The sequence below is a fragment of the Dryobates pubescens genome, chromosome 6, assembly GCF_014839835.1.
Source record: "Dryobates pubescens isolate bDryPub1 chromosome 6, bDryPub1.pri, whole genome shotgun sequence".
Taxonomy (NCBI): Eukaryota; Metazoa; Chordata; class Aves; order Piciformes; family Picidae; genus Dryobates; species Dryobates pubescens.
This window is the reverse complement of record NC_071617.1, coordinates 40,670,651-40,693,814: the sequence shown is the minus strand read 5'-3', so window position 1 is coordinate 40,693,814 and position 23,164 is coordinate 40,670,651. Positions and strand designations below refer to the sequence as shown.

At 42.5% G+C, this 23,164-nt stretch overlaps 1 protein-coding gene across 2 annotated transcripts; it reads left to right on the top strand.

Moving 5' to 3' along the window:
* The first annotated feature begins 5,058 nt into the window (after positions 1-5,058).
* FAM98A (family with sequence similarity 98 member A) lies at positions 5,059-21,601 on the top strand. 2 transcript variants are annotated; one of them, XM_054162368.1, is made up of 9 exons: positions 5,059-5,203; positions 5,474-5,552; positions 8,379-8,527; positions 10,049-10,183; positions 12,891-13,075; positions 15,447-15,527; positions 16,890-17,006; positions 18,760-18,927; positions 19,812-21,601. In XM_054162368.1, exons 2-9 carry the CDS (start codon positions 5,500-5,502, stop codon positions 20,487-20,489), a joined length of 1,566 nt encoding a protein of 521 aa, XP_054018343.1. In that variant the 5' UTR covers positions 5,059-5,203; positions 5,474-5,499; the 3' UTR covers positions 20,490-21,601. The 2 variants fall into 2 exon arrangements, with proteins under 2 accessions (XP_054018343.1, XP_009898483.1); XM_009900181.2 differs by lacking the exon at positions 5,059-5,203 and adding an exon at positions 5,210-5,294.
* The last annotated feature ends 1,563 nt before the right edge of the window (positions 21,602-23,164 follow it).

Genomic DNA, 23,164 nt, shown 5'->3' with positions numbered 1-23,164 from the left:
ATGTAGCAATCAAATCCATCAGATGCTCTGCAAGCAGGGTTTTTGGATGAGCACTGAATTTGCTGTAACAAGCCCATTCTCTTTGCTGCCTTTTGGTTAATTTCCACAGGAGCTAAGAACATGTTGTCTGGAACTGCTGAGCTTCTGGGATCCTGTTCAGAAGGTGGGTGCGGATTTGCACGACGGGAATGGTATCTCGTTCTCTTCTCTTTGGTAGGAGGGCACATTCTCTTCATTATTCTTAATGTGATTAATTGGTGAGGCTTTTTCTGTATTTGTTAATAGTTTAACATACTATTCATGGGTATGTCTGTAACTTCAAGTGATTAATTGGCGAGGCTGTTTCTGTATTTGTAATAGTTAAACATACTATTCATGGGTATGTCTGTAACATCAAGTTTGTGCACCAGCATCCGAGAAGGCTGTGCATGTGTAGATTGAACAGTATTGTTTTTAAGACAAGCATTAAACTTTTATGAAATAACACTGGATCCTGAGTGCTATTTATTTTAAAAGTGTTCTCTAAAGAGAATTTGAAAAGTACAGGCTACTTCAAGCTATTAATGGTGGCAAGTGATTGTGCTAGATTCCAAAGCTTCTTGGTTCATAGAGCCTTCATGGCCCTACAGTAATGTAGTTTCTGTATTTCCTGGAAAAGCTGCTTAAAGTAGGAGAAAAGACTTTCTAAAAACTCCCATCTCTCTATTTAACCTGGTATCTTCCATCTATTTTTAAACTCAGCTACCAAGTTAAATTATTCATGCAGATTTTTTGTCATACGTTCACAGAAGTCCCTTGTTAACTCTTTTTGCAATTATTTGACCTGAAGTGCTGCGTTTCACCAAGAAAAATGCCATGACAGCAGCTACCAAGCATGTGAAAAATAAGAACAAAAACCAGCCTACTTTTTTGCACAGATTTGTCATAGCTGTCAGCCCGTGGCTTGGACAGGGGCACTCTGCACTGGGTTAGGAATTGGCTGGAGGGCCAAGCCCAGAGAGTGGTGGTGAATAGTGCCACATCCAGCTGGCAGCCAGTCACTGGTGGTGTCCCCCAGGGATCAGTGCTGGGCCCCATGCTCTTTAATATCTTTATGGATGAGGGGATTGAGTCCACCATCAGTAAGTTTGCAGATGACACCAAGCTGGGGGCAGGTGTTGATCTGTTAAGAGGGTGGGAGAGCTCTGCAGAGGAGCCTTGACAGGCTGGACAGATGGGCAGAGTCCAACAGGATAGCATTTAACAAATCTAAGTGCCAGGTTCTACACATTGGCCACAACAACCCCATGCAGCACTACAGGCTGGGGACAGAGTGGCTGGAGAGCAGCCAAGCAGAGAGGATCATGGGGGTAGTGGTTGAACATGAGCCAGCAGTGTGCCCAGGTGGCCATGAAGGCCAATGGCATCCTGGCCTGCATCAGAAATAGTGTGGCCAGCAGGAGCAGGGAAGTCATTGTGCCCCTGTACACTGCACAAGTTAGGCTACACCTTGAGTACTGTGTCCACTTCTGGGCTCCTCAGTTTAAGAGAGACATTGAAATATGTGAACATGTCCAGAGAAGGACGAGGAGGCTGGGGAAAGGCCTTGAGCACAAGCCCTGTGAGGAAAGGCTGAGGGAGCTGGGGTTGTTTGGCCCGGAGAAGAGGAGGCCTTATTACTCACTACAACTACCTGAAGGGAGGTTGTAGCCAGGAGGGGGTTGGTCTCTTCTCCCAGGCAACCAGCACCAGAACAAGAGGACACAGTCTCAAGCTGCATCAGGGGAAGTTTAGGCTTGAGGTGAGGAGAAAGTTCTTCAGAGAGTCATTGGAATGTGCTGCCCAGGGAGGTGGTGGAGTCACTGTCCCCGGAGATATTCAGAAAAGGATTGGACATGGCACTTGGAGCTATGGTTTAGTTAGTCATGAGGTACTAGGTATTAGGTAATAGGTTGGACTTGATGATCTCTGAGGTCTTTTCCAGCCTTGCTGATTCTATGATTCTATGAAAATAATGTGTAAGAGTTTGCTTTAAAGTATGTAGATAGGCTCATCTTGCTTTATATATGATGAAAAAAACACAGCAAGGAAAGGAGGAAGTCCTTCATTGTCAGATGGAACTCAGATTATGCTGGATGCTAAACCAAATCAGTCACAAAACACAGATACACTGGAAACTTTTCTTTGTTAAATGACAACTCGCATCAGGGCAGTGGAGCATCTCACACCTCTCAGAGTAAGTATTTCTGGCCACTGCATAGCCTCAGACCATGCAGAGGCTGCCAGCTTCCTCAATTTATGTGTCACAGCCTGAGTGTCTGACAAGGAGGTGTCAATATACATCCACATTCCTCCAAGACTGTGGGGGCTGGAATGGCTTTACAGGGGTCCAGTGGAGAGTGCAGAAGCAGCCTGGGCTACTTTGGTTCCTCTCATAGGGGAAATTAGTACTACATGGCTTTTCCAGTGCTGGCACAGTGTAGGGAGTCATGCACAGCTCCAGCCATGATCCTGCAGTGAAGCTGCACAGAGCTCCACGTGGAGTCCCAGAGCTACAGCTTGTCATGAGTGAGGAAGGAAGGAACCATAAAAAGCCCATCCAGGGAGAGAACAAGCATGAGGAGAGCCGAGTTCAGTTCTACAGCTTGACAAGTCTTCTGAAGAGCCTTGGAAATCAGCAACTGCAGTTATAGCCCTCCTGTGAGGTGACTGCCCAAGTGGTTGCTACTCCCAGAAGTAACTGTTCTGCAAAGCCATGGACCTTATTGTACAACAGCAAACTGCTTGGAAGCAGCAAGATTAGATTGTCTGAGAAGCACTTGCATGGAAAACAAAAATTGCACATTGTCAAAGTGAATTTCTTCTAGAAGGGCCAGGATGCTACACATCTCCTATGCCTCCATTATTTGGGTGGTGAAAAACTTTATGTAGCTAGGAAGAAAAAAAAAAATCATGACTGATAAGACACAGAATGACAAAACAAAGCTCTTTTCCTCTCCTCAGGGGAACCTGTAGCTGCCTGCTTCAGGTTAGTATGACACCTCCACCTGTTCTTTCCAGCCACAAGATCCATGCTGTTTTCAAGGAACTGCTGGTTCCCACAGCACAGATAGGAAGACAAGGCAGTTGTAGAACTGAGCGATAGACTGGAGAGGATGCCTTCTGTCTTGTCCTTACCTTGCAGCATTGCCACTACTGAATCAAAGAGAGAAATAAAAGGCAAATGTCATTAGCTGAGCACCAAGATGAATACAACCTCTCTCTTATCTAAATCATCTACACAGTGTCAATATAAAGTGTGCCTGCATTAAATGTAGGCCAGCAAATGTTTCTATGCACTTAGCACAAAGTCTTTGCTTCTGTGCAGATTCAGGACACAGAAACAATCACCATATGAGACAACTGTTTAATGTACTGCCTACTACTATGAATGCTTTTAAGCCCTGGTTTAATCCTTGTCCATGTGCAAGAGAAAAAGCAGACATTTCAGAAATATGAGCTAAACATCAAGACCAGAAACAGCAATTGAGGAGCAGGGGCAGACTGTGGACATACTGCCCTGCTTTGTACACTTCAGCTGTGCAAACAAGCTAAACCCAGTCATTACATCAAAAAGTCTCGTAACACTTCAGCTGCCATGCTGAATTTAGGAGGAAAAAAAACAGTCCCCTGAACTCCCAGTTTGAGACTATTCACCCAGGCAAGGCTCCCAGGCAGAACATCCAAGGTGCTTTGAATAAATCCATAATGGACTAAAGGAAGGTGAAGAAATTCCAAGTTTACCCCAATAGTGATAAGGCAGTTTGCCATGTCCCTTATTCTGCATGGGATTTGTTTGTTTGTTTGAAATTGAAATAGTCCACAAAGAAACAGGAATGTCCATATTTTTTTTTCTCTTCAAGTTTTCAGTCTTTCAGTCTGTAATTTCCCCCTCACTGTATAGATTGATCTGTCTTTAATAGCAGATCTGTCTGCTAGTTAAAAATTTATAGCTAGCCCTTTGAAGGTCTTGTTGCCTTTCAAAGCTACAAGCTCCCTCCTTATTTGACCACAGCTTTTCCTCTCTCTTTGCCAAGGGCAGTTTGATCAAGTACAGGCACGCCAGGACTTCCCTGTTAGAGGATCAACTTACTGCTGGTGACAGACTGCGGTTATTTTTGGCACAAGAGCTTTTGCATTTTCCTGGCATGGCCTAGCTGTTTCAACATACTCTGCTCTTGTAGCCATGCTTCCTTTTTAGTACTGATGTGCTTTCTGAAGGACTGCTGTGTCCCAGGCAATGCAGCAATGCTGCCTAAGAGAACTAGAATGGGAAAGCAGAGTTATCCCCTATTACCCTGTAATTGAGTTTCCTATTATTAGTAATGTATCTTTATCCACGTGCATGGCTTTCCTTTCTCAAGATGCTGGCAATGACACGACTGAAAGAGGGGGCCCTAATTTAAAACCCAAACCAAACAAAAAAAACCCAACTGCCAGAGCATTGCCTAGAGGAGTTTCACTGCCAGCACAAAGTCGGGCAGGCTTCGGTACTGCCAGCACTGCTTCAGCATCTTCTAAAGCTACATCAGCAATAGGACACCAGCACTGCTGCAGCCAGCGCCGCCGGCGTACCCGACACAGGCCTCCGACCCCACGGCCTCGCAAGCCGCCTCGGCAGGGACAGGCCATCACCCACCGGTTCGCGCAAAACCGCTTAGGGAGGAACGAGACCCGCGGAAGCAGCGAGTCTAATTTATTAATTTTCTTTCCTGCCGCAACCGAGACATCTACTGCAAGCCCCACGGACCCGGGCGGCCCTACGGCGGCCGCAGTGGGTCCCGTGCGTGCCATGGCATGCTGGGATTTTTGGCCCCGGTAGTATAGCGGGGTCCTCTTGACTAGGGAAGCGCTCGTACGCAGATGTAGTTTGACCCTTTTGTCGCACCGTACCTTCCGCCTTTCCCGCGATACCGCTCGCCACAGCATATTCCAACGCGGGCTCTGCAGCAGGTGGGGGAGGGTGGTGTGTCCTTCATAGGGCATGCCCGAAGTTCTGCCTGAACAGAAACGTGGGATTATTTGCTCGTCCCGAGCGTCCCCCACCCAAAACTACCTCGGTCTCTGTCCTCGTACCCGTCTCTCCGTTTAGTAACGCTTCCTGGCACGACGAATAGGCGAGAACCGCCGCGGAAGGTGGCCGCACTGATAAGGCGTAGTAGTCGGGCAGCCCGAGAGAAGCCGGGTGAGGGGTCAGGCTGGGGACCTGTTCCTCTCTCCCTCCCCACCCTGACATGCCAACCCGGCAGTCGGCGGTGCAGCAGTGTGTGAGCAGTGTACGTGGGGCCCGCGGGGCGGGGACGGGCCGTGCTGGGCCGGGTGTCACTGGGAGCTCCGTTCTCTCCCTACACAGCAAGGCAGGGGCAGAGTGCGACCCTTGAGGTCGCTGGGGGGGGAGCGGACAACGGGTGGTGGGCTGCTAGTATCGGGGGCACTGAGTCCCGTTGTCGCGCAGGTTCGTCCCCAGTGCCCCGTCGCAGGATGGAGTTTGAGCTTCTAGAAAACGACGTGCTGGAGTCGCTGGAGGACTTGGGGTAGGTGCCTGGGGCTGAGCGACGCCCTGTTCCGGGGCCTGGGGGACTGAGGGGAGGGGCAGCTTGGGAGGCCGGTGAGGGGGCCGTGGCGTCCCTGAGTGGCCAGTGTGGGCCGGGAGTAGGAGAGCGGCGCCGTTGTTCCCCCAGAGTCGTGGCACGGGGCTGCCCCAGGGTCAACAACGAGAATGGTGCCTTCTTATCAGAGCTGCGGTGCTGCCCCTGTAGCGGGGCTACTGATAGTGCCGACTGGGCTTGAGAAAAGCGCTAAGACAAACACGCAGGTTTTTTTCAGCCGTTCGGCCTTTGCAAACATTTTGCCTCTTACTGCGTGCTGACCACCTTGATTCTTGTGATGCTGTCGTATCGCTAACGCCTCTCTTCAATAGAGCAGCGCTAGCGGAGGGTAAGGAAGGGAGAGCTTTTTAGAGACGACTGAAGAGAAAAGCAACTTTTAAGATTTTGTATTCAGTCAAAAATTATAGACTGAAAAAATATTGTAAACGGCAGTATTTTTTCACCGTTCACCTCTTAAACAATATAATAGAACATAGGAAATTTTCATTGTTTAAATCTGATTCTCTGACAGGGTCTTTAAAGGTTATATAAGTACAAAAGGGAGAGCAAGGAGAACGTGCTTTATTGTGAGCTTGCACGTTTATAAACTGTTGAGAGCTCAGACAAGAGGCAGTCACACTTTTGCTGCTGCTGGTTCTACACAGACAGTGGCTGCATTCCCATAAATCACTTTGTGGGTAGAGTCATTATGCTCCAACAAAGATCGTGTTTCCAGGGTAAGTTGGTGATGATAGTTGCAAAGCTTGACAAATAGGTTTCTGTTTTGGCAAGTATTTCTCTGAGTGAAATGTGAAAAGGCCTCTGCTATGACGTACATACAATGATCTTGTCTTCTTTCTGCCGCGTGGCAGAATATTAGTGGCTTGAAGGCATCCTAGTTTTTGCTCCTTATTGGTGTAATTATAGACAAAGTATTGCTATTATTTTTTGACATAAGCAAAGGATGAAAGCACATTAAAAAATCAGTCATATCAACCAAAATTGGCAACATTGGAGGACAAAAGACACGGTGCTTCAACAGTATTCTCAACAACTGGGAAAGCTGCTGCATGTGACTAAATGACTTATGTTTCCTGGAGTGTTTTAGTGGGGATTTAAGCTTTGGCAGTAACTCTGTGATCCTTTACAGTTCATCTTATTTTTTTTTTCAGGATCTAACCAGTTACCCAGATACTGACATTTTTTCTAATATATTATGCCTTCCCTTCCCCACCCCCAAGAGCATAGCATGTCAAAGACTTGTTTCTTTTTGGGGTTGTGCTCAAGTAGTGGCCTCTTGCCTTGAAAGTCAGTTTCTTGAACTACTGAAGTTGCAAACAACTTGGACAGCATAATATTACCAAAAGAGGAGTGAAACACTAGAACACGTGCAGGAATAGAAGGGGAAAGCTGCTCGCAATCAGGAATGCGTGAGTTGTTTTAATGGCCAAAGAGGCGTGCAGCTGAAGTCGTAGTTCTCAGAGATAACACAGTCAAGATGTCACATCCCTCAAAGAAATTCTAGAAAGGAGGCCTCAGACAAGACCAGTGACTTAAATCCAGATCCTGCCAAGACCAAAGGCTTGTCATCACTTCAACTTTGATCTGTAACTGGATGTTTCTATTCCAAGTCCCAGATGTTCCTATACACTTGTAGATCTGAAACATCTGTGGAGTGGACTTAAACTTGCTCTAATTAGCCCGTTGGAATTGTTTAGCCTACTGTAGTAATGTAGGAGGATTGTAGTACATCAGATTACAGCTTCCCACCAGCTGTACATTAACTCTATGTCACTAATTGAGCTGCTCTGTGAGTTATTTTTGAGCGTGTGGTTGGATAAAGTAGCAAGCTGTTATAGTGAACACCAAATCCTTTGTAAGTGATGTTAAGCACAAATGTGGAGAATACCAGTTTAATTTGCTCTTTAAGAGAGGTGTGGGGTGGTTTTTTTTTTTTTGTTTTTTCCTCCCTTGGTGGTGTTTTTGTTTTTGTTTTGCCCTTCTGAGGTTTACCAAGAGTTGACTGGAGTCAGTGAAGTATATCAAAATAATACTGGGTGCAGTGTTATCAAAATAGCATGGTGTGTTTTGTTCTTAAATACTTTGGTACATTCTGACTTTGTGTTTCCACCTGGTTAATAAGGCAGTCTTCTCCCTGCACACAGATACCTTCTCCTAGTACACAGATGTTATGAAAACTGTCTTCTAAGACCTGATCTATGGACTTCTGCTTTCTAGGCTTGATTTTGGCTTCGTTTCTTCATGTGAAGAATGAATTGTAATTTTTTTTGTGCCTGTTGGAGAAGGTTATTTTGCAGAAGAGGACATTGTTTTGCAGATAATTGTTTGGCAGAAAAGATGCACTAGTTAAGCAGTAATTATTCAACTTGGTGCAAATCAGTGCTCAAGAATGACACTCCGAAACTGCAGTTGCCCTAGATAGGTCTATGGTAAGAAGCACCTTCAAGAGAGAGTGGCAGGGAAGTTGCTGCTTTACATGGTAACATTGTCCAGGATGAGAACTTTAATGGTAATATTTTGTAACACAGTCTTCTTGGCAGTAAGCTAATGTGCATGGAAATGCTGAGTTTACTTATGTTTTTAGTATAGTTTTTCTGACAATTCAGTGCAGGAGTGTTACCAGTTCAGATGTTCAGTATTGCAGATGTGATGAGAATATAGCTTTCAATAGGTCTATAGCATACATCACATCTGTCACAGGACATCACCGTAGCAAATGTTAATAAACTGTGTTTTTGTTTTACTTGTCAGTTACAAAGGTCCATTGTTAGATGACAAAGCGCTGACTCAGGCAGTCTCCAGTGGAGCCAGTTCCCCTGAATTCACCAAACTTTGCGCTTGGTTGGTATCTGAGTTACGGCTGTTTTGTAAACTTGAGGAAAATGTGCAGGCAACTAACAGTAAGTAGCCATAACTCTAGCACAAATGTGCACTTAATGTGTATTCATGCATGCCAAAACTGTTTGGACTGACAACTGCTGAATCTGTTGTATCGGGGAGGATTGTCTGCATGCTGTCAGTTTTTGGATATTTTCCACCTCAAGCTTGCCTAATGAATGGCTAGTAGAGGTTGCAATAATACTGAGGATCAAACAGTCCTTCTTCTGAAATCAGCTTTCTCTTTTAATTGTTCAACCAAGGAGTGTGTGTGTGTTTGGTTTTTAAGTTCTTGCATGGATTTAAGGAAACATTAGTGTGGATTTCTTTTAAATGTAGACCATGAAATTACTTCTATTTCAACACTTGCTATATGTAATTTTGAGTTAAGAAATACCTGCTGTCCCAGGAAGCATTTGCATGACTACAGTAACTGTATTGTCATTTTATTGTTCCTTCCTTCAATTCCATGCTTCACTGTCTGTTTTTCTCTCTTTATGAAACACTGTGAAAAGTAGCCTTAAGATACCTGTTTATTGTTTTGGTGGAGCAAGCACACCTTAGTTTAAAAAAGAGAGTAGTTTTTGGTTAATTCTAGAGATTAAATTGTTAATTCAATATGGTAACCTGCACTTCTGAATATCTACTGTATTAACTCCTAATGCCTGTGTGAACTTATTTTTCAATAAGCTCAGTAGCCAAAGATTACTGCTTTCAACCTCAACATCTGTTCTTTTACTCTATTTTTGACTTGTCCATCCTTTCTTCTTTCAGCGTATTTGACTTCCTTTCTTTGTTAACAATAAATCATCTTGCTTCTTTTAGAAGTGCAAAGTTCCTACTATGTTTTGTATAAAAATACAATGCAGAAGTATTCCAACACCTATTTCAGATTCTTTAAACACAGTGACAGAAACATTTTTATCTGTATCAAGTCCGACATGCATTTTGTGTTGAAGTCACTTTCTGAAAGAGGAAAAACTGTTACCTCTCATTAGTCACTATTCAGATGGGTTTTACTAAGTTCTGACACAAATACCAGTCTAAGCTTTGGTTTACGTGATTAAGGATATTGTTATGAAATAAGATCAACTGACAAATGTGAGTTTGCAGGGAGAAGTAGGAAAAAGATGAGACCTCATAAACAGTGTTAATCCGTGATGTTACTAGAACTTTCTAGTACATTTGTAGTGGAAAGAGTTAGTTGATAGTTAAACTCCTGTAAAATTGGTGGCTTTTAATGTCACTTTTCATTGTAGATGTTGCCAGTGGCTGTCTATTGTAGCTGTGAAAAGCAGTCAGTGAAGTGTAATTTTACAGTAATGAGGAACATCGTGGCTCCAAACAGGTTGTGCTGTTTTTAGGCAACCCGAAGAATGCATTTGGCCTCCATTAAAGCCAAGGTTTTAATGTTAAATAGCAACTGAAGCAAAACATAATTTGCTTTTTCCTTTAAAGTAGCTAATTCATTCTAATTACAGCCAGAGATGCAGATACTGGCTATGAACATGTTGTTGTTTGCTTGCTTTTTCTTTCTTTCTAAGGTCCAAATGAAGCAGAAGAATTTCAACTTGAAATGAGTGGGTTGCTGGCTGAAATGAACTGTCCATATGCATCACTGACATCAGGAGATGTAACAAAACGCCTTCACAATCAAAAGAACTGTCTTTTGCTGCTTAGTAAGTTAAAGCAGGAATCATGGTATTTTTTTCTTAATGAGCTTGGTTAACCACCATGTATAAAACCAATTCCCTAAAATTAGGAATTCTTTTTCTCTATAATTTCCAGTGTCAAGTGTATTACCCTTTCGGGTCTCATAAACCTAACCTCTCTGTAGCCAATATGTAATGGAATATATTCTGAGTATTAACCTTTTTCACAATCACTAGCAAAAAGCCTGTCCTATTAGTTTTCAAAAGTACTCTGAAGAGGGAATAATTTGAAGACTTCTGCCAGGACTTAGCCACGGAGTTTTGTTTAGAAAGGCTGTAAAAATGACCCAAAACACCAAATGCAGCATCATTTTCAGCCCAAAAGAACTCACAGTTCTTTTGAGGTTTTCTCTTAGCAAATAGCTTCAATGCTGTTTTCTGCTGGTTGAAATTAGCAACAGCAATGGTGATGTCCTCCCTTTACTTTTCCACCCAACAGATCTCAGCATCTAAATTCCTGCTTAGGAAATTATTTCAGTGTGGCAAAAGTATGTGATGCTAATTCACATTAAAAAAATATAAACCTTTGCAAGTGTCTGAGTTAGAAATTGTAATACTGATTTTAATCTGATCTTAAATCCAAAATAAAAAAATATAAATCTTTGCAAGTGTCTGAGTTAGAAATTGTAATACTGATTTTAATCTGATCTTAAATCCAAAATAAATCTGTTTTATTTGCTTGTTTAGCTTTTCAAAACAGAAATTTAGTTCTGCCCTCAGCTGAGATGTAAGAATTTAATACAAGGTTCCTGTATTTCAGCAGTCGGAAAAAGATGAATTATAAGACTTAATCTGATTTTCTGTTGATAGTATGGTCAGAAATGTCAGATAAAGTGAGGTAATTGTTGGATTTAAAATACTTTGTGGCTCTAGCAATCTGCCCTTCAGCTTATTCTCTATAAGCCAAGCCATTCAGTAAATTTGGCTTGTCTGTGACACAGTTTATTCCAGAGCTCCTCTCTGATGCATTCTTTGGTAACACAAGGACATGTTCAGAAGCTGAACTCTAGTATCCTGTCTGGCAGGAATACTATGTTTACTGTCAAATAGGGGATTGAAATAGACAGCAAACTTATTTTTTGTGTACTGAGATAATTTCATAGCTTTCTTTATCTACATTAAGATACTATATTAGGTATCCTGTGTTACATGAGCCATGAAATCACATCTTTTTCAGAACAAGCAGAATAACCCTCTGTAATGGAATGCCAGGTTATTTTGCATTTTAACAAAATGCAGCACAGCTTATGTAAGTTGAAAGATGTGGCACTATTGCTCAGAAAGGAAATCACCAAATATGCATGAGTAGTTAGAATTGTTCTAGTGTGCAGCATCACTAGAGTACAATATTAAGTACTGGCATCTGCAAAACTGAAATAAGGGAGCTTCATGTTGTTTTGGAAACCTCTGCAAAAAGAAGAGTCACTATCTGGAGAGCACTTAGGTCTCAATTTCAGTGTTTGTTAGAGGAGGTTGAAAGCAGCTTGAATGGGGGCTCTGAATTCTTAAAACAAAATTCTGCTGCTGGTTTCTCTTTCGTGAGGCCTTAACAGGGTGTAAATAATTGAAAGCTGAATGTAAGAAAAATTTGTACAAAGTACCATTGAAGGAACTTGCAAAGAATTCTTCACTGCTTTACAAATTTAAAGAATTTTATAATATGTTCTGTGTCTTTAGCAGGCAACATCCTAGAGAGCTAGAAGAAATTCTAGGGATCATGAAAATGCTATGATTTTTTTAAGTCTTATGACCTGTCTCAATCTTATAGGTAGTAAGCTGCATTTGTATAGCCATGGGTTTACAGCTCTGATCCCAAGTGTGTCTTTATCAGTGCTGTATCTATTTTTCAACCCTTCTTATCATTAGTGTCATGGTCACTCAGTATGATTCATGATAGAAGTATCATTAAACTTGTGCATTTTTTTCTGTTCAAATTTTAAAGTTGTGACACTTGCAAGCAAAGGCCATGTGCTAAACCTGTATCACCATAACTGACAACTAGTGCTGAAATTCTGGGTATATATCATGTTCAGAAACTGTGATTCTAATGTATTTCATTTGTTTGATAAAGGAGTTATAATGTGATGGCAGACCTGCAGTTCTGCACTGCAGGCATCCAACTTCTGTTTTATGAGTTACCACTTCCTTTCTGTAATCATTATAAACCTGACTTCTCAGTAGTACTTTTTAAAGTGGGGTTATTTATCCACCCTGCATCTTGCTTGGGGAAGTAGAGGATACTCATCTAACACTTCATATGTGTCTACTCATTTCCTTGCTTTGTTACCTACATCTTCAAGGAGTGGTTGCTTGTCTAGCTTTAAGTGCATGTTCTAGTCCTTCATCCTGCTTATTTCCATGTTCCTAGTCTCCTGTCTTTGCTGGGCAAAGCCTGAAGGAACAGACCTGTGTTCTGTTGAACTCTATGATTAATACCTGTTGGAATTGGGGATTTTTTCAAGGTTTTAATTGGTTGTACTAAACCTTTCTAGCACTGGGCTCAGTGATTGTTAGAAATATGAGTGTTCTGTGAATACCAAAATTACAGCCCTCGCTCTTTCTAAAGCGGTCCATTTGCGGTATTTGTTGGTTGTAACCACTTGGATTCTCACTGGTTCTAAAATAATTTAACTTGTCTATATTTGATGCTGAAATCTAATTTTTCTTACCCCAGCATACCTCATCTCAGAACTGGAAGCTGCCAGAATGCTGTGTGTGAACGCCCCTCCTAAAAAAGCACAGGAAGGAGGTGGCAGTGAAGTCTTTCAGGAGCTGAAAGGCATATGTATTGCTTTAGGCATGTCCAAGCCTCCAGCCAACATAACGATGTTCCAGTTCTTCAGTGGAATTGAAAAAAAAGTAAGATCCAAAGGGAAAAAACCCTAGAATACTTATGATGTTGCTGTTTTGATTTAAAAAAAAAAATAATTTCTGCCATGAAGCTGTTTACCTCTTGTGAAACTCCAGTGTTTGAATTGTGAAGGAGAGTTAGCACGGTTCGCTGAGTATGCCAAGAGTCAGCATTTTGAAAATTAAAGGCTTTTTCCACACCAAGGCATGAGGTCAGGGACTACTGCTATCATTGCCTTCCTGGGTGGGGTATTTGTTACTCCACTCTGGATTTTAATGTCATCACCTGTTGCAGAAGACATGGGAAATGCTGAGCTTAGGCCTCAGGAAGAACATCAAGGAGAAATGTATTCCAAGAAATACACCTAAAGAGTTTTTTTTTTTTTACAGAAACCTACTGTTTTTAAAATGTTGAAGTTAAAAGGAGATGCTGTAGAGCAAGTCAAGTTTACACATTTTCTCGAAGGCTTCTTCAGGTCTTGGGGTTCCATTTATTTTTTTGTTCTTTTATGTGTATGTGTTCTCTAGATTATTGTGTTTGGGTTTTTAAAAAAGGGTAATTTACTTCCCAGCAATATTTATAAAGCAGAGAAGTGAAGTGGCATGGACTGTCCAGTGCACCAGACCACATGTGGGGGGACAGAAAGTTTTAAAATTGTGTTAAGTAACTGAACTTGCAGGATAGGGAAGAGCAGAAGAGAACCTTTGTGAACTTAAGAGAGAGAATTATAGAGCTCCTCATAATGTATTCCTAGAAGTTCATGGACTAACCTTTTAGTTATGTTGTACTCGAACAACTCCAAGAAACTGAAAATAGTGCCTGATTTTTTTTTGCAAATCAAAGTTTGGACTGATTTAAGAGGAGAAGGTTTTCCAGCAGAAGCCCAGGATGTAGAATGGAAACAGTTTGTTTTCCAACGTTAGGATCATCATGGGTGTTAAGTAGTTGGATATGTAAGAAATCTGTGCTTCCATTCTCTATAAGGGTAGAAACTATAACAATGAGCAATGCTAGTGAGCTTTGCTGGTGAAAGAGACTCTACAAAGTAGATCAAAAGATGGGAATTATGTTTTACTAATTGACTTTTCTTTTACATTGTCTTGCAAGGTTAAATGAACATTATCTCCATTATTTATAACCATAGGTGGTTATACTGGAAAAAAAAACCCAAACCAAAACAGAACAGTCCTTACAGCTTCATAAAATACATCAGGAATTTTTAACCTGTAGATATTTTTTTTGCAATTATATATAGCTGTGGTGCTTGTAGTCCAAACACTTCAGTTGTTGGTAGAATCTGAGAAAGCAGGGCTGCCTCATAACTGAAAAACTTACTTCACTTTGCAAAATATATGACAGAGTTGAGCAAAATGTGAAAACTTAGTCAAGAGTAAAATTCTCACTCGGTAAGATTATAGTTACAACAAGTGATCACTCTAAAATTGTCTTGTTTTTAAAAAGGGAGTCTTAGAATGGCAGTAGCTAGCATGTGAAAACCAAACACCTTTTACTTTGCATATACATGGTACAGCTTGGAGTAGAACTTTTGTGTAATTGACTCTCTTTGTTGATGGCCTACCACACTGAAAAAAAGAAACTGATGATGCTTGAATGAAATGCTGCCTCTGCTTTTCTGAAAGCACTTGGTTTTAAAATCTTCCAGTTAAACAAAGTTGGCTCAGCACCTTTGGAAAACCAGGTCACTTAAGGGCATTAAATCAACTGCTGGAACCAACAGCCAAGCAAGCTGAATAATGTGGTTCGCAGCAGTGGAAAAGTGAAGTTTCATAGCTCTGTCTCGCTCTAATTCAAGTTCTTGTCGCTGCTACTCCAGTTCTTCCCCCTCAGGAATTTTGGGGATGAGAAAGATAACCTAAGTTGTGCCCAGACTCCTAAAATGCAAGTTACATTTTAATTTTCATATTGAAGATATTCTCCCTGTAACTACAAATAGGAGTCCTTCTTTAGGTCCTGTTATATTTCACATGGTATTAAATACTACCTGGTTGATGCAAGTGTGGGGGTTTTCCTGGATTAAAGAGACGATGTGTAGAATAATCTTTCTGTCTTCAGAGGGAGATGAAATTAATGGATTTTTCTATTTTTTTTTCTAGTCTCTGCTATATTTAAAAGTTAATAAAAGGGACTATAGAGTAAAGCTACAGTTAAAATATTAAAAAAATAGGTTTTTTTCAAATGTGCTTGGTTCTTTGTCCCTGAGAAGACAACTTGGTATTGGAGCTTGCTCTGCCATGCCTATGACTGCCCAGGAGTTTTCTCCTGTACTTTGAATCTTTAAAAGCTTGCTTTCTTTTCTTTTTTCCTTTCTCTTTTCTTTTTTTTTTGCTGATCCTTACAGTTTTATATGTCTCCTAACAGCTGAAGGAAACCCTAGCAAAAGTTCCACCTAACCATGTTGGAAAACCTTTATTGAAGAAACAACTGGGTCCAGCTCACTGGGTAAGTAGTTGTTAGGTGTTAGAACCTGTTGCCCATTTTCAGGCATATAAAGTATTGTTCTTGATTCTGTGTGTAATGCTGCCAAATAGTTTTTCTCATCTTTTTCTAATAAAAAAAAAGCAAATTTTTTGCAGTACTTTACATGTTGGTACAATAAATGCTGAGCAACTGACAGTATCTTAGGATTGTGAATCTGCATGTCCAGATGCGGGCAGAAGTTTTCCAAACTGAAGGAGATGTACTGCGGTAGTGCTGACCCGTGTGCTTGAGCAGTAGCTTAAGCCTTCCTCTCCTTTGCCAGCACTGTGTGACCTATCCTTGCTGAGATGGTATCACATCTTTTCCGCTCACCTGTGGGGTCTTCCCATCATTTCCTCCTCTCTTTCTGGCCTGTTGGAATAGACTGCTTCCTTTATAGACTGTTCTCCAACAAGCAGTGAGTATACAGGTGGAATCTGGGAGAGGCTGTACACCCAGGCAGCAGAGCCACAGTCATTTCCAGCTGTATTTTTGCCATCTGCTGTTCTAGAAGGATGGTTTCTGGGTTAGATACTGGTGCTGCACCAGCACAAAGCTGTGGCTACCACTCCAAGACTGTGACTCTCTTTTGTGTCCCTTGCTTAAAAGTTGAACCTCATCTACTCCCAACACTGCTTCCTTCAGTCCTTGTACTGTTGAGGCTCAAAGTGGGCCCTACTGGCTACCGATGTCCAGGCCTCAATCAATACATAAATCATTTCCTTAGTGCTGCATATCTCAACTACAGCTCTGACTAGACCACTCTAGATGTGTTTTTAGTGATTTCTGTCCCCCCTTATTATTTTTTGCCCCAATAGGGCATTTTGTTGTGTTGTCTGTACGCAGATTTTGCTTTAATCAAGATCCTCTTAACAGTACTTTACTTTCTTCTAGTCCTTTATCTTTGCACTATCTTTATCCTTAAGCTTACTACTTTTAAGGATGGCAAGGACACCCTGCTCCCTAGGGTTTATATATGTTCTTGCATATCCTTCAGCTTGTTGCATGTAGAATTTTCTCTGGTTTGCTTCTCTGTCCTAGTGGGTGCTGAGAAGTGACTCAGCAGTGCATGGAGTTTTCATGTCCCTTCTGGAAAGGAGACAGCTGTGCTGTTAGAAATGGTGGAAGGCTGAATGTGAGGACAGAGCCTTTGGAGCCTTCAGGGAAATGGTGTCAGCAGGCACAGCGTGCTTGACCCCACTCGACAAGGTCGATGATTGTGGGCATAGGCCCTGTTTAATATCTCTGTGTCTTATTCTCTTCCATCCACGTAGTTTATGATCTTAAACAGAAATATTTTATTTATAATCTATAGGCTATGGTTGCATATATTTTTTTTTTCAGGAAAAAATTGAAGCAATTAATCAAGCCATAGTCAACGAATATGAAGTCCGAAGAAAACTCTTAGTCAAACGCTTGGATGTTACTGTGCAGTCCTTTGGCTGGTCAGATAGAGCTAAGGTACAAACAACTTGCTGTGATGTTCTGGTTGATGGTAATGCTTTATTAGAAGTGTCTTGGGAAAACTGCTTTATTGCTTCATTCTTGCTGAATACAAAATAACCACAGAAACTGTCTGATTCTGGTTTGAGTTTCCAGAGGAGTTTGCGACCATGTAAGATGGTTAAAAGAAAATTTTACTTAAAACCTATGTGTTGGATTTTAAAACAGTATGTAAAATGAGAAGATAGAGACTGTGTGTGAATGTACACTACAGCCAAAACATACAGTTAAATAGGCCACTAGAGAAAAATAGTACTAGGAGATTACTGAACCAGCCAGTTGTGTTCAGAGTACCACAGTGTGAATCTTTAAGTGCTTTGCCTGGGATGCTAGAAAAGCATCTTCCTATTGACCATCCCTTTACTAACTTTGTGCTGTCTACAGTGATCAGATTTCCTTAACTCAAAATGTATCTAAGCTCTGCTTCACAGATGCACATGAGAAAAGCTGCCAAGGCACTAATACTAGACAGGGTAATATTCTCTGTGGTTCTTTTGGAATGGGTGTGGGTCAGGGTGCAGGAGAAGGAGGTCTGGAAGCTGGATATGGATGTGTCACAGAATCATCCAGGCTGGAAAAGACCTCAGATCATCAAGTCCAACCTGTTACCTAATACCTCATGACAACTAAACCATGGCTCCAAGTGCCACATCCAATCCTTTTTTGAATACCTCCAGGGATGGTGACTCCACCGTCTCCCTGGGCAGCACATTCCAACGGCCAATTACTCTTTCTGTGAAGAACTTTCTGCTCACCTTGAGCCTAAACTTCCCTTGGCGCAGCTTGAGACTATGTCCTCTTGTTCTGCTGCTGGTTGCTTGGGAGAAGAGACCAATCCCCACCCGTCCACAGCCTCCTTTCAGGTAGTTGTAGAGAGCAGTGAGGTCTCCCCAGAGCCGCTTGTCCAGGCTAAACAACCCCAGCTCCCTCAACCTCTCCTCATAGGGCTTGTGCTGGAGATGTCTTACCAGCCTTGTTGCCCTTCTCTGGACACAATCAAGTATCTCAATGTCCCTCTTAAATTGAGGATCCCAGAACTCAGCCCAGTGCTGAGTACAGGGGGAGAATAACTTCCCTGCTCCTGCTGGCCACACTATTTCTGATGCAGGCCACAGTGCCATTGGCCTTCTTGACCACCTGGGCACACTGCTGGCTCATGTTCAGCTAGCTGTCAACTGCTGCCCTCAGGTCTCTTACTGCCTGGCCGTTCTCCAGCCACTCTGTCCCCAGCCTGTAGCACCGCATGGGGTTGTTGTGGCCAAACTGCAGAACCTGGCACTTGGACTTGTTAAATGCCATCCTGCCCATGTGTCCAGCCTGTCAAGGTCCCTCAGCATCTTTTCAAACATTAGCAGTCATTTGTATAACTGCGTGACACACTTCCGTTCTGTGTTTGACTGCCTAAAAGCAATACAGTCTGCATGTATATATATTGCTAATCTTAAAACTCTCCAAAGATCTGTCTCTTGGCAGTTCAGTCAGAATAGTGTTTCCTGCACTATGTATGACATGAATTTGATAAATGCTACCTTTGTTGCAGTGTTTCTTATTTATAAAGTGATTCTTGCTGATTTATTTTGTTTTTATTATGAAGTTTTGTTCGATGTAGAGCAGTGTCTTGTTCATCAGTGTTGATTTGGCTCTTCTGGTGAGGTGTCCTATTGCTTTCCTATTACTTTAGCAGACTGAGTTTTATTCTTCTCTCCAACAGAGTCAAACAGAAAAACTGGCTAAAGTCTACCAGCCAAAACGTGCCCTCTTATCTACTAAGTGCACTGTTTCCATTGCAAATCTCTTGGCAGCTCGGCAGGATCTATCAAAGATTCTGAGAACGAGCAGCGGATCCATCCGAGAGAAGACTGCATGTGCCATTAACAAGGTACCTTGGGTGACAAATGACTTGTTCTGTTACCAATATTTAAGTGTTTTGAACGTGGTAATAAATCCAATTTTGGACAGAATGGTGGTGTGCTGATTTGACCACACCCTCTCCACCTCAAATAATTTTGACACCTTTTTAGTGTAGTTGGAGTGTAGGATGTAAGAAATTTAGCAGGAAAACAGGTGTGACTGTGTTGTCAGACTGTGTGTATGTTTTACTAGGAATGTAATACTGCCCTGTTCTGTTACCTTCCTTATCAACATTAAATGTTTACCAGGGCAGTAACACAAAGTAACAAAATAACCTGCTTCATTTGAAGCTTTTCTGTTACATCATTTTAAAACTTGAAGCAAGGCAAATGTCCCATTTTAAGTCTTGCTAAATTCTTAATGTCATAGCATTCACAGACAGCTAAAGGCCTCTAGTCTTGCTCAGCTGTGGTAAGTGCTGACACCTGTTTATTGGTTTGCAAGTTCTTGCATGTGCAAAAATCTTGTCACTTTGTTTATCAAGCCAAAGGTTTCTAGTAATTCAGAGTACTGGCTGGGAGAGAGATGGTGTTGCACTATACTTGAGCCTGTTCGAAATGAGCTGTCTGCACCAGTGAACAGTTAAGTGAAAGACTATTGATGCTGCCTCTACTGGTGAGCCTGCTGTTCAAACATAAAACCCAGATCTCCTGAATTCTCTGGCTAGCAGCACCTGGAGAAGGAGATAAGATCCATCTAGTTTCTGTTAATTGGAGCCAAAAGTCTGTTGCATTCAAACAGGCAAAAGCTCTAAGAACCCTGGAGTGGCTGCTGTTTGCAGTGTCTATCAGTAAATGTGACTCTTCTGTGAAGTATTACATCTCCTTTGGCAGTTCTCCTTTTCCCTTGCAGGTGCTCATGGGGAGGGTGCCTGACAGAGGAGGAAGGCCCAATGAAATTGAACCACCACCTCCTGAGATGCCACCGTGGCAGAAAAGACCAGAGGGTGGTTCACAACAAGGTGGTGGCAGAGGAGGAAGAGGTGGCTATGAATCCTGTTACGGAGGACGAGGAGGTTATGACCATGGGGGTCACGAACGAGGAGGAAGAGGAGGCTATGACTCTCCGTATGGAGGGCGAGGAGGTCACGAACAAGGAGGCCATGATCGAGGGGGACGAGGAGGACGTGGTGGTTATGATCATGGTGGCAGAGGAGGTGGAAGAGGAAACAAGCTTCAAGGAGGTTGGACGTATGGTGGTGGTGGCGGCTACCAGGATGGCAGCTACAGGGAGAATAACTACAGAGATACAGGTTTTCAAACAAGTGGCTACCAAGGGGGTGGTGGTGGTGGCTACCAGCAAGACAACAGGTATCAAGATGGCGGGTCCCACAGTGACCGAGGGGGTGGGCGTGGAGGAGGGAGGGGTGGCCGTGGTGGTCGTGGTGGCCGTGGAGGTCAAGGAGGAGGCTGGGGGGGCAGAGGTGGACAGAACTTTAATCAAGGTGGGCAGTTTGAGCAGCACTTCCAGCATGGAGGTTATCAGTATAATCAGTCTGGTTTTGGACAAGGAAGACACTTCACGAGTTGAGGCTGCTCAAAACTTTTGCTTCAGCAGAGCTCACGTAATAGAAACCCAATTTCAGAGGCCTGGTTTAATCGCTGCTTGAATCAGAAAAGGTTTGTATGTGACAAATAGAATCTCTTTGGATGGGATGTTTTGCATTGAGCAAAGGGCAACTCTCCACCCACCCCTAGCCTGTCTGAATTAAATGCATCATCACTACCCACAGCACCCTAAACATCAACTAATAGCCATGGTTTTTAGGTGTTGGACTGGTTCCCTCTCCACAAAACACTTCTGTGTTCAGAAGCTACCTTCTGTGTTTGCCTTCTGCTCTGATTTAGAGAAACACTAAGACCTGGCCAAATTTTTCTAACACAATCCACAATAGAACTTGTGCATTTCCCCCTCCCCCCAAATCAACTGTTCAGTTACACGTTCTAAAGCCAGTTCCGAGTATTGCTTTTTCGCTTGCTGACCTCTTGTTTCGGTCACAAAGAAGTTACAGGCACGTGTGGGCGCACACAGTGAACTTCCTCTGACAAGCAGGTTTTTGTGTATTACGTGTGTTCTACTGTGGATGCCATGTTCAGTAGCCTTACCTCCTGCTAAACGAAGTTTTCCCACCTGCTCAGCAGTGGAGACTGACTGCCGCCAAAATCTGCAAAGGTCATTTAAAACTAAGCTAACTTGTGACCTGATAGTGTGTGTAGGCCTGTGGTTAGGTGTAGCAACGGAAACTGACCTGCGTCCATCCAAAACAAATCGCTCCTTCTCCAAACCTAATTTTGACTTGAAGTCAGCTAGAAGAAATGGTAAACTGAAATCTGTTTGATTTGCAAGTTAGTACCACTGACTCAGCAAACCTAGGGCAGTTTGTTTTGGGAGTTGTCTTTCTGAAGAAATGCACTACGGCCTGGGAAGGTTAGTTCCTGCCTGGAGGAAGCCCTTTTATTATTGCTGCAGAAAACAAAGCCTGGCTGAGTTTGATGTTCTAATGTCGTTTTGTTTTGTTTTCTTTACTGAAAGCCACATAATGCTTCTTGCTGGGTTTTTTGTGTACATAAACATTGTCAAGCTGTGAAAGAAAATGGCTGAAGGTGTGCTGTTGTATAAAAGGTGAGCAATAAAGTATCTGTACCTTCCCTTTTGCTTTAGTTTTGTTTTTTTCATTCTTGGTCGTAAAAAGTGCTTGTTACAGTAGCTGGGAATTTGTCTAATCTGTTTTACATTTCAATCTATTTTAGGTGTTCCATTTGTCCTGTACTGTGCATTCTGCCCCTTGAGAAGCTATCAGAATAGTAGCAGACAGGAGGATTTGATCTTTAGTTGCTCAGTTTGTTCTATTCCTCCTTCTGAACTAGTGTAGCACCATTCGGCGCTCTCTTGAGGGTCATTGTTTAAAGTTACTCTTAGGCTGTGCGAGCGCTCATTTCCTAGGTTGTGCCCCTGCATGCCATGTGAACACGGTGTGCTGCTTCTGGGATCTCTCCTGTTGCTCTCCAGCCTGTGGAAAATGTAGATTCCTGCTACTGTTCTTGGAACACTGCAGCAGAAGCTATTGTGATGGCATTCTCTGGCTACTTTAAGTGCCCTTGGGGCTGAATCGAGGTTGATGCAGGCAGTTCCTTGGATTCCAGAAATAACACTTGACAGGATCTTTGTAACGCTGGTGTTGCTGTAATTCAAGCTAATCATGTAAATAAGCTGACATGTTTAGAACCAGTTTCCCTGTATTTCGTTTCATGATCAGCACGGCAGTCTCCTGCTTAACTTCTTGTGGCCACTGGGTGCTGCTAGTGATTCACAGGTTGGAAGCAAAGGTCCCTGTGAAAGACACTTCTGAATCTGACTTAGACTCGCTCTCCTTGTTTTTTAGTTTTTCAAACAATTTATCAAGCCTGATGAGGTAAAAGTTTTTTGTGTTGAATCCAGATTTATGAGGCTCACTGATAGACGTCTATGTCAACAAACTACTATTCAAGTTACATCTAAAAGTCAGCATTGCTGCTTCACAAAGATTGATGGTTTCTTACAATGGGATGCTCCAGAGTAGATACCTCCCTTGTGGGAGAGTTGTACCTTCTCGTGAGCATTAGCTGGTGACAAGCTGTATTAATACAAAAATGATTAGTGGATTTCTGAAGAGTTAAGGTTTTGACAACTGGATCAGTCCTGAATTGGTAGAAGTAGAGAGACTGACACAGTTTAGAGCCCTTTGTTGGCAATCTTGAAGTTGACAGCTTCTGCTTTTCTTCACACTGCTGCTCACTGTATAGAGACTGGTGTTTTCTTTCAGTGCATTAGAGTGCTGCCAACTTCATCCTGGTAAGAGGAAACCCAGGAGGCTCTTCAGAGAGTCTCTGGTTGCATTGCATCAGAACCTTTAGAGGCTTCTTTCTGTGCTAGAGCTGCCAGTTTCTGTGCAAGGTTATGGCTGTAGTCTCATTTTTTGCACACCAACATAGTGAAATGATCCTGGAATGGGGCAGGAACATGGAGCTTCCCTTTCCCTCTTATTCCAGACAGCTTTTTTTCTATCAAAATAGGTTGCTTCTCCTCCTCCCTCTTGCAGGATTTAGGGTAAGCTAAGTCTCACTTTATTGCTCTTTGAGGGGGAAAGCATGTTTGGGGTTTGTTTTTTGTTTTAAATCAGGAGGCAGCAAAACAGGAGCCTTACTCTTCCAGGAGGAAAGAAAACA

Excerpts from the sequence above, each read along its gene's own strand:
- FAM98A (XM_054162368.1), top strand. The coding sequence starts at position 5,500 with ATGGAGTTTGAGCTTCTAGAAAACGACGTGCTGGAGTCGCTGGAGGAC. Across the intron at positions 8,528-10,048 it reads AAATGTGCAGGCAACTAACA|GTCCAAATGAAGCAGAAGAA; the intron begins GTAAGTAGCCAT and ends TTTCTTTCTAAG. Across the intron at positions 17,007-18,759 it reads GCTGGTCAGATAGAGCTAAG|AGTCAAACAGAAAAACTGGC; the intron begins GTACAAACAACT and ends TCTCTCCAACAG.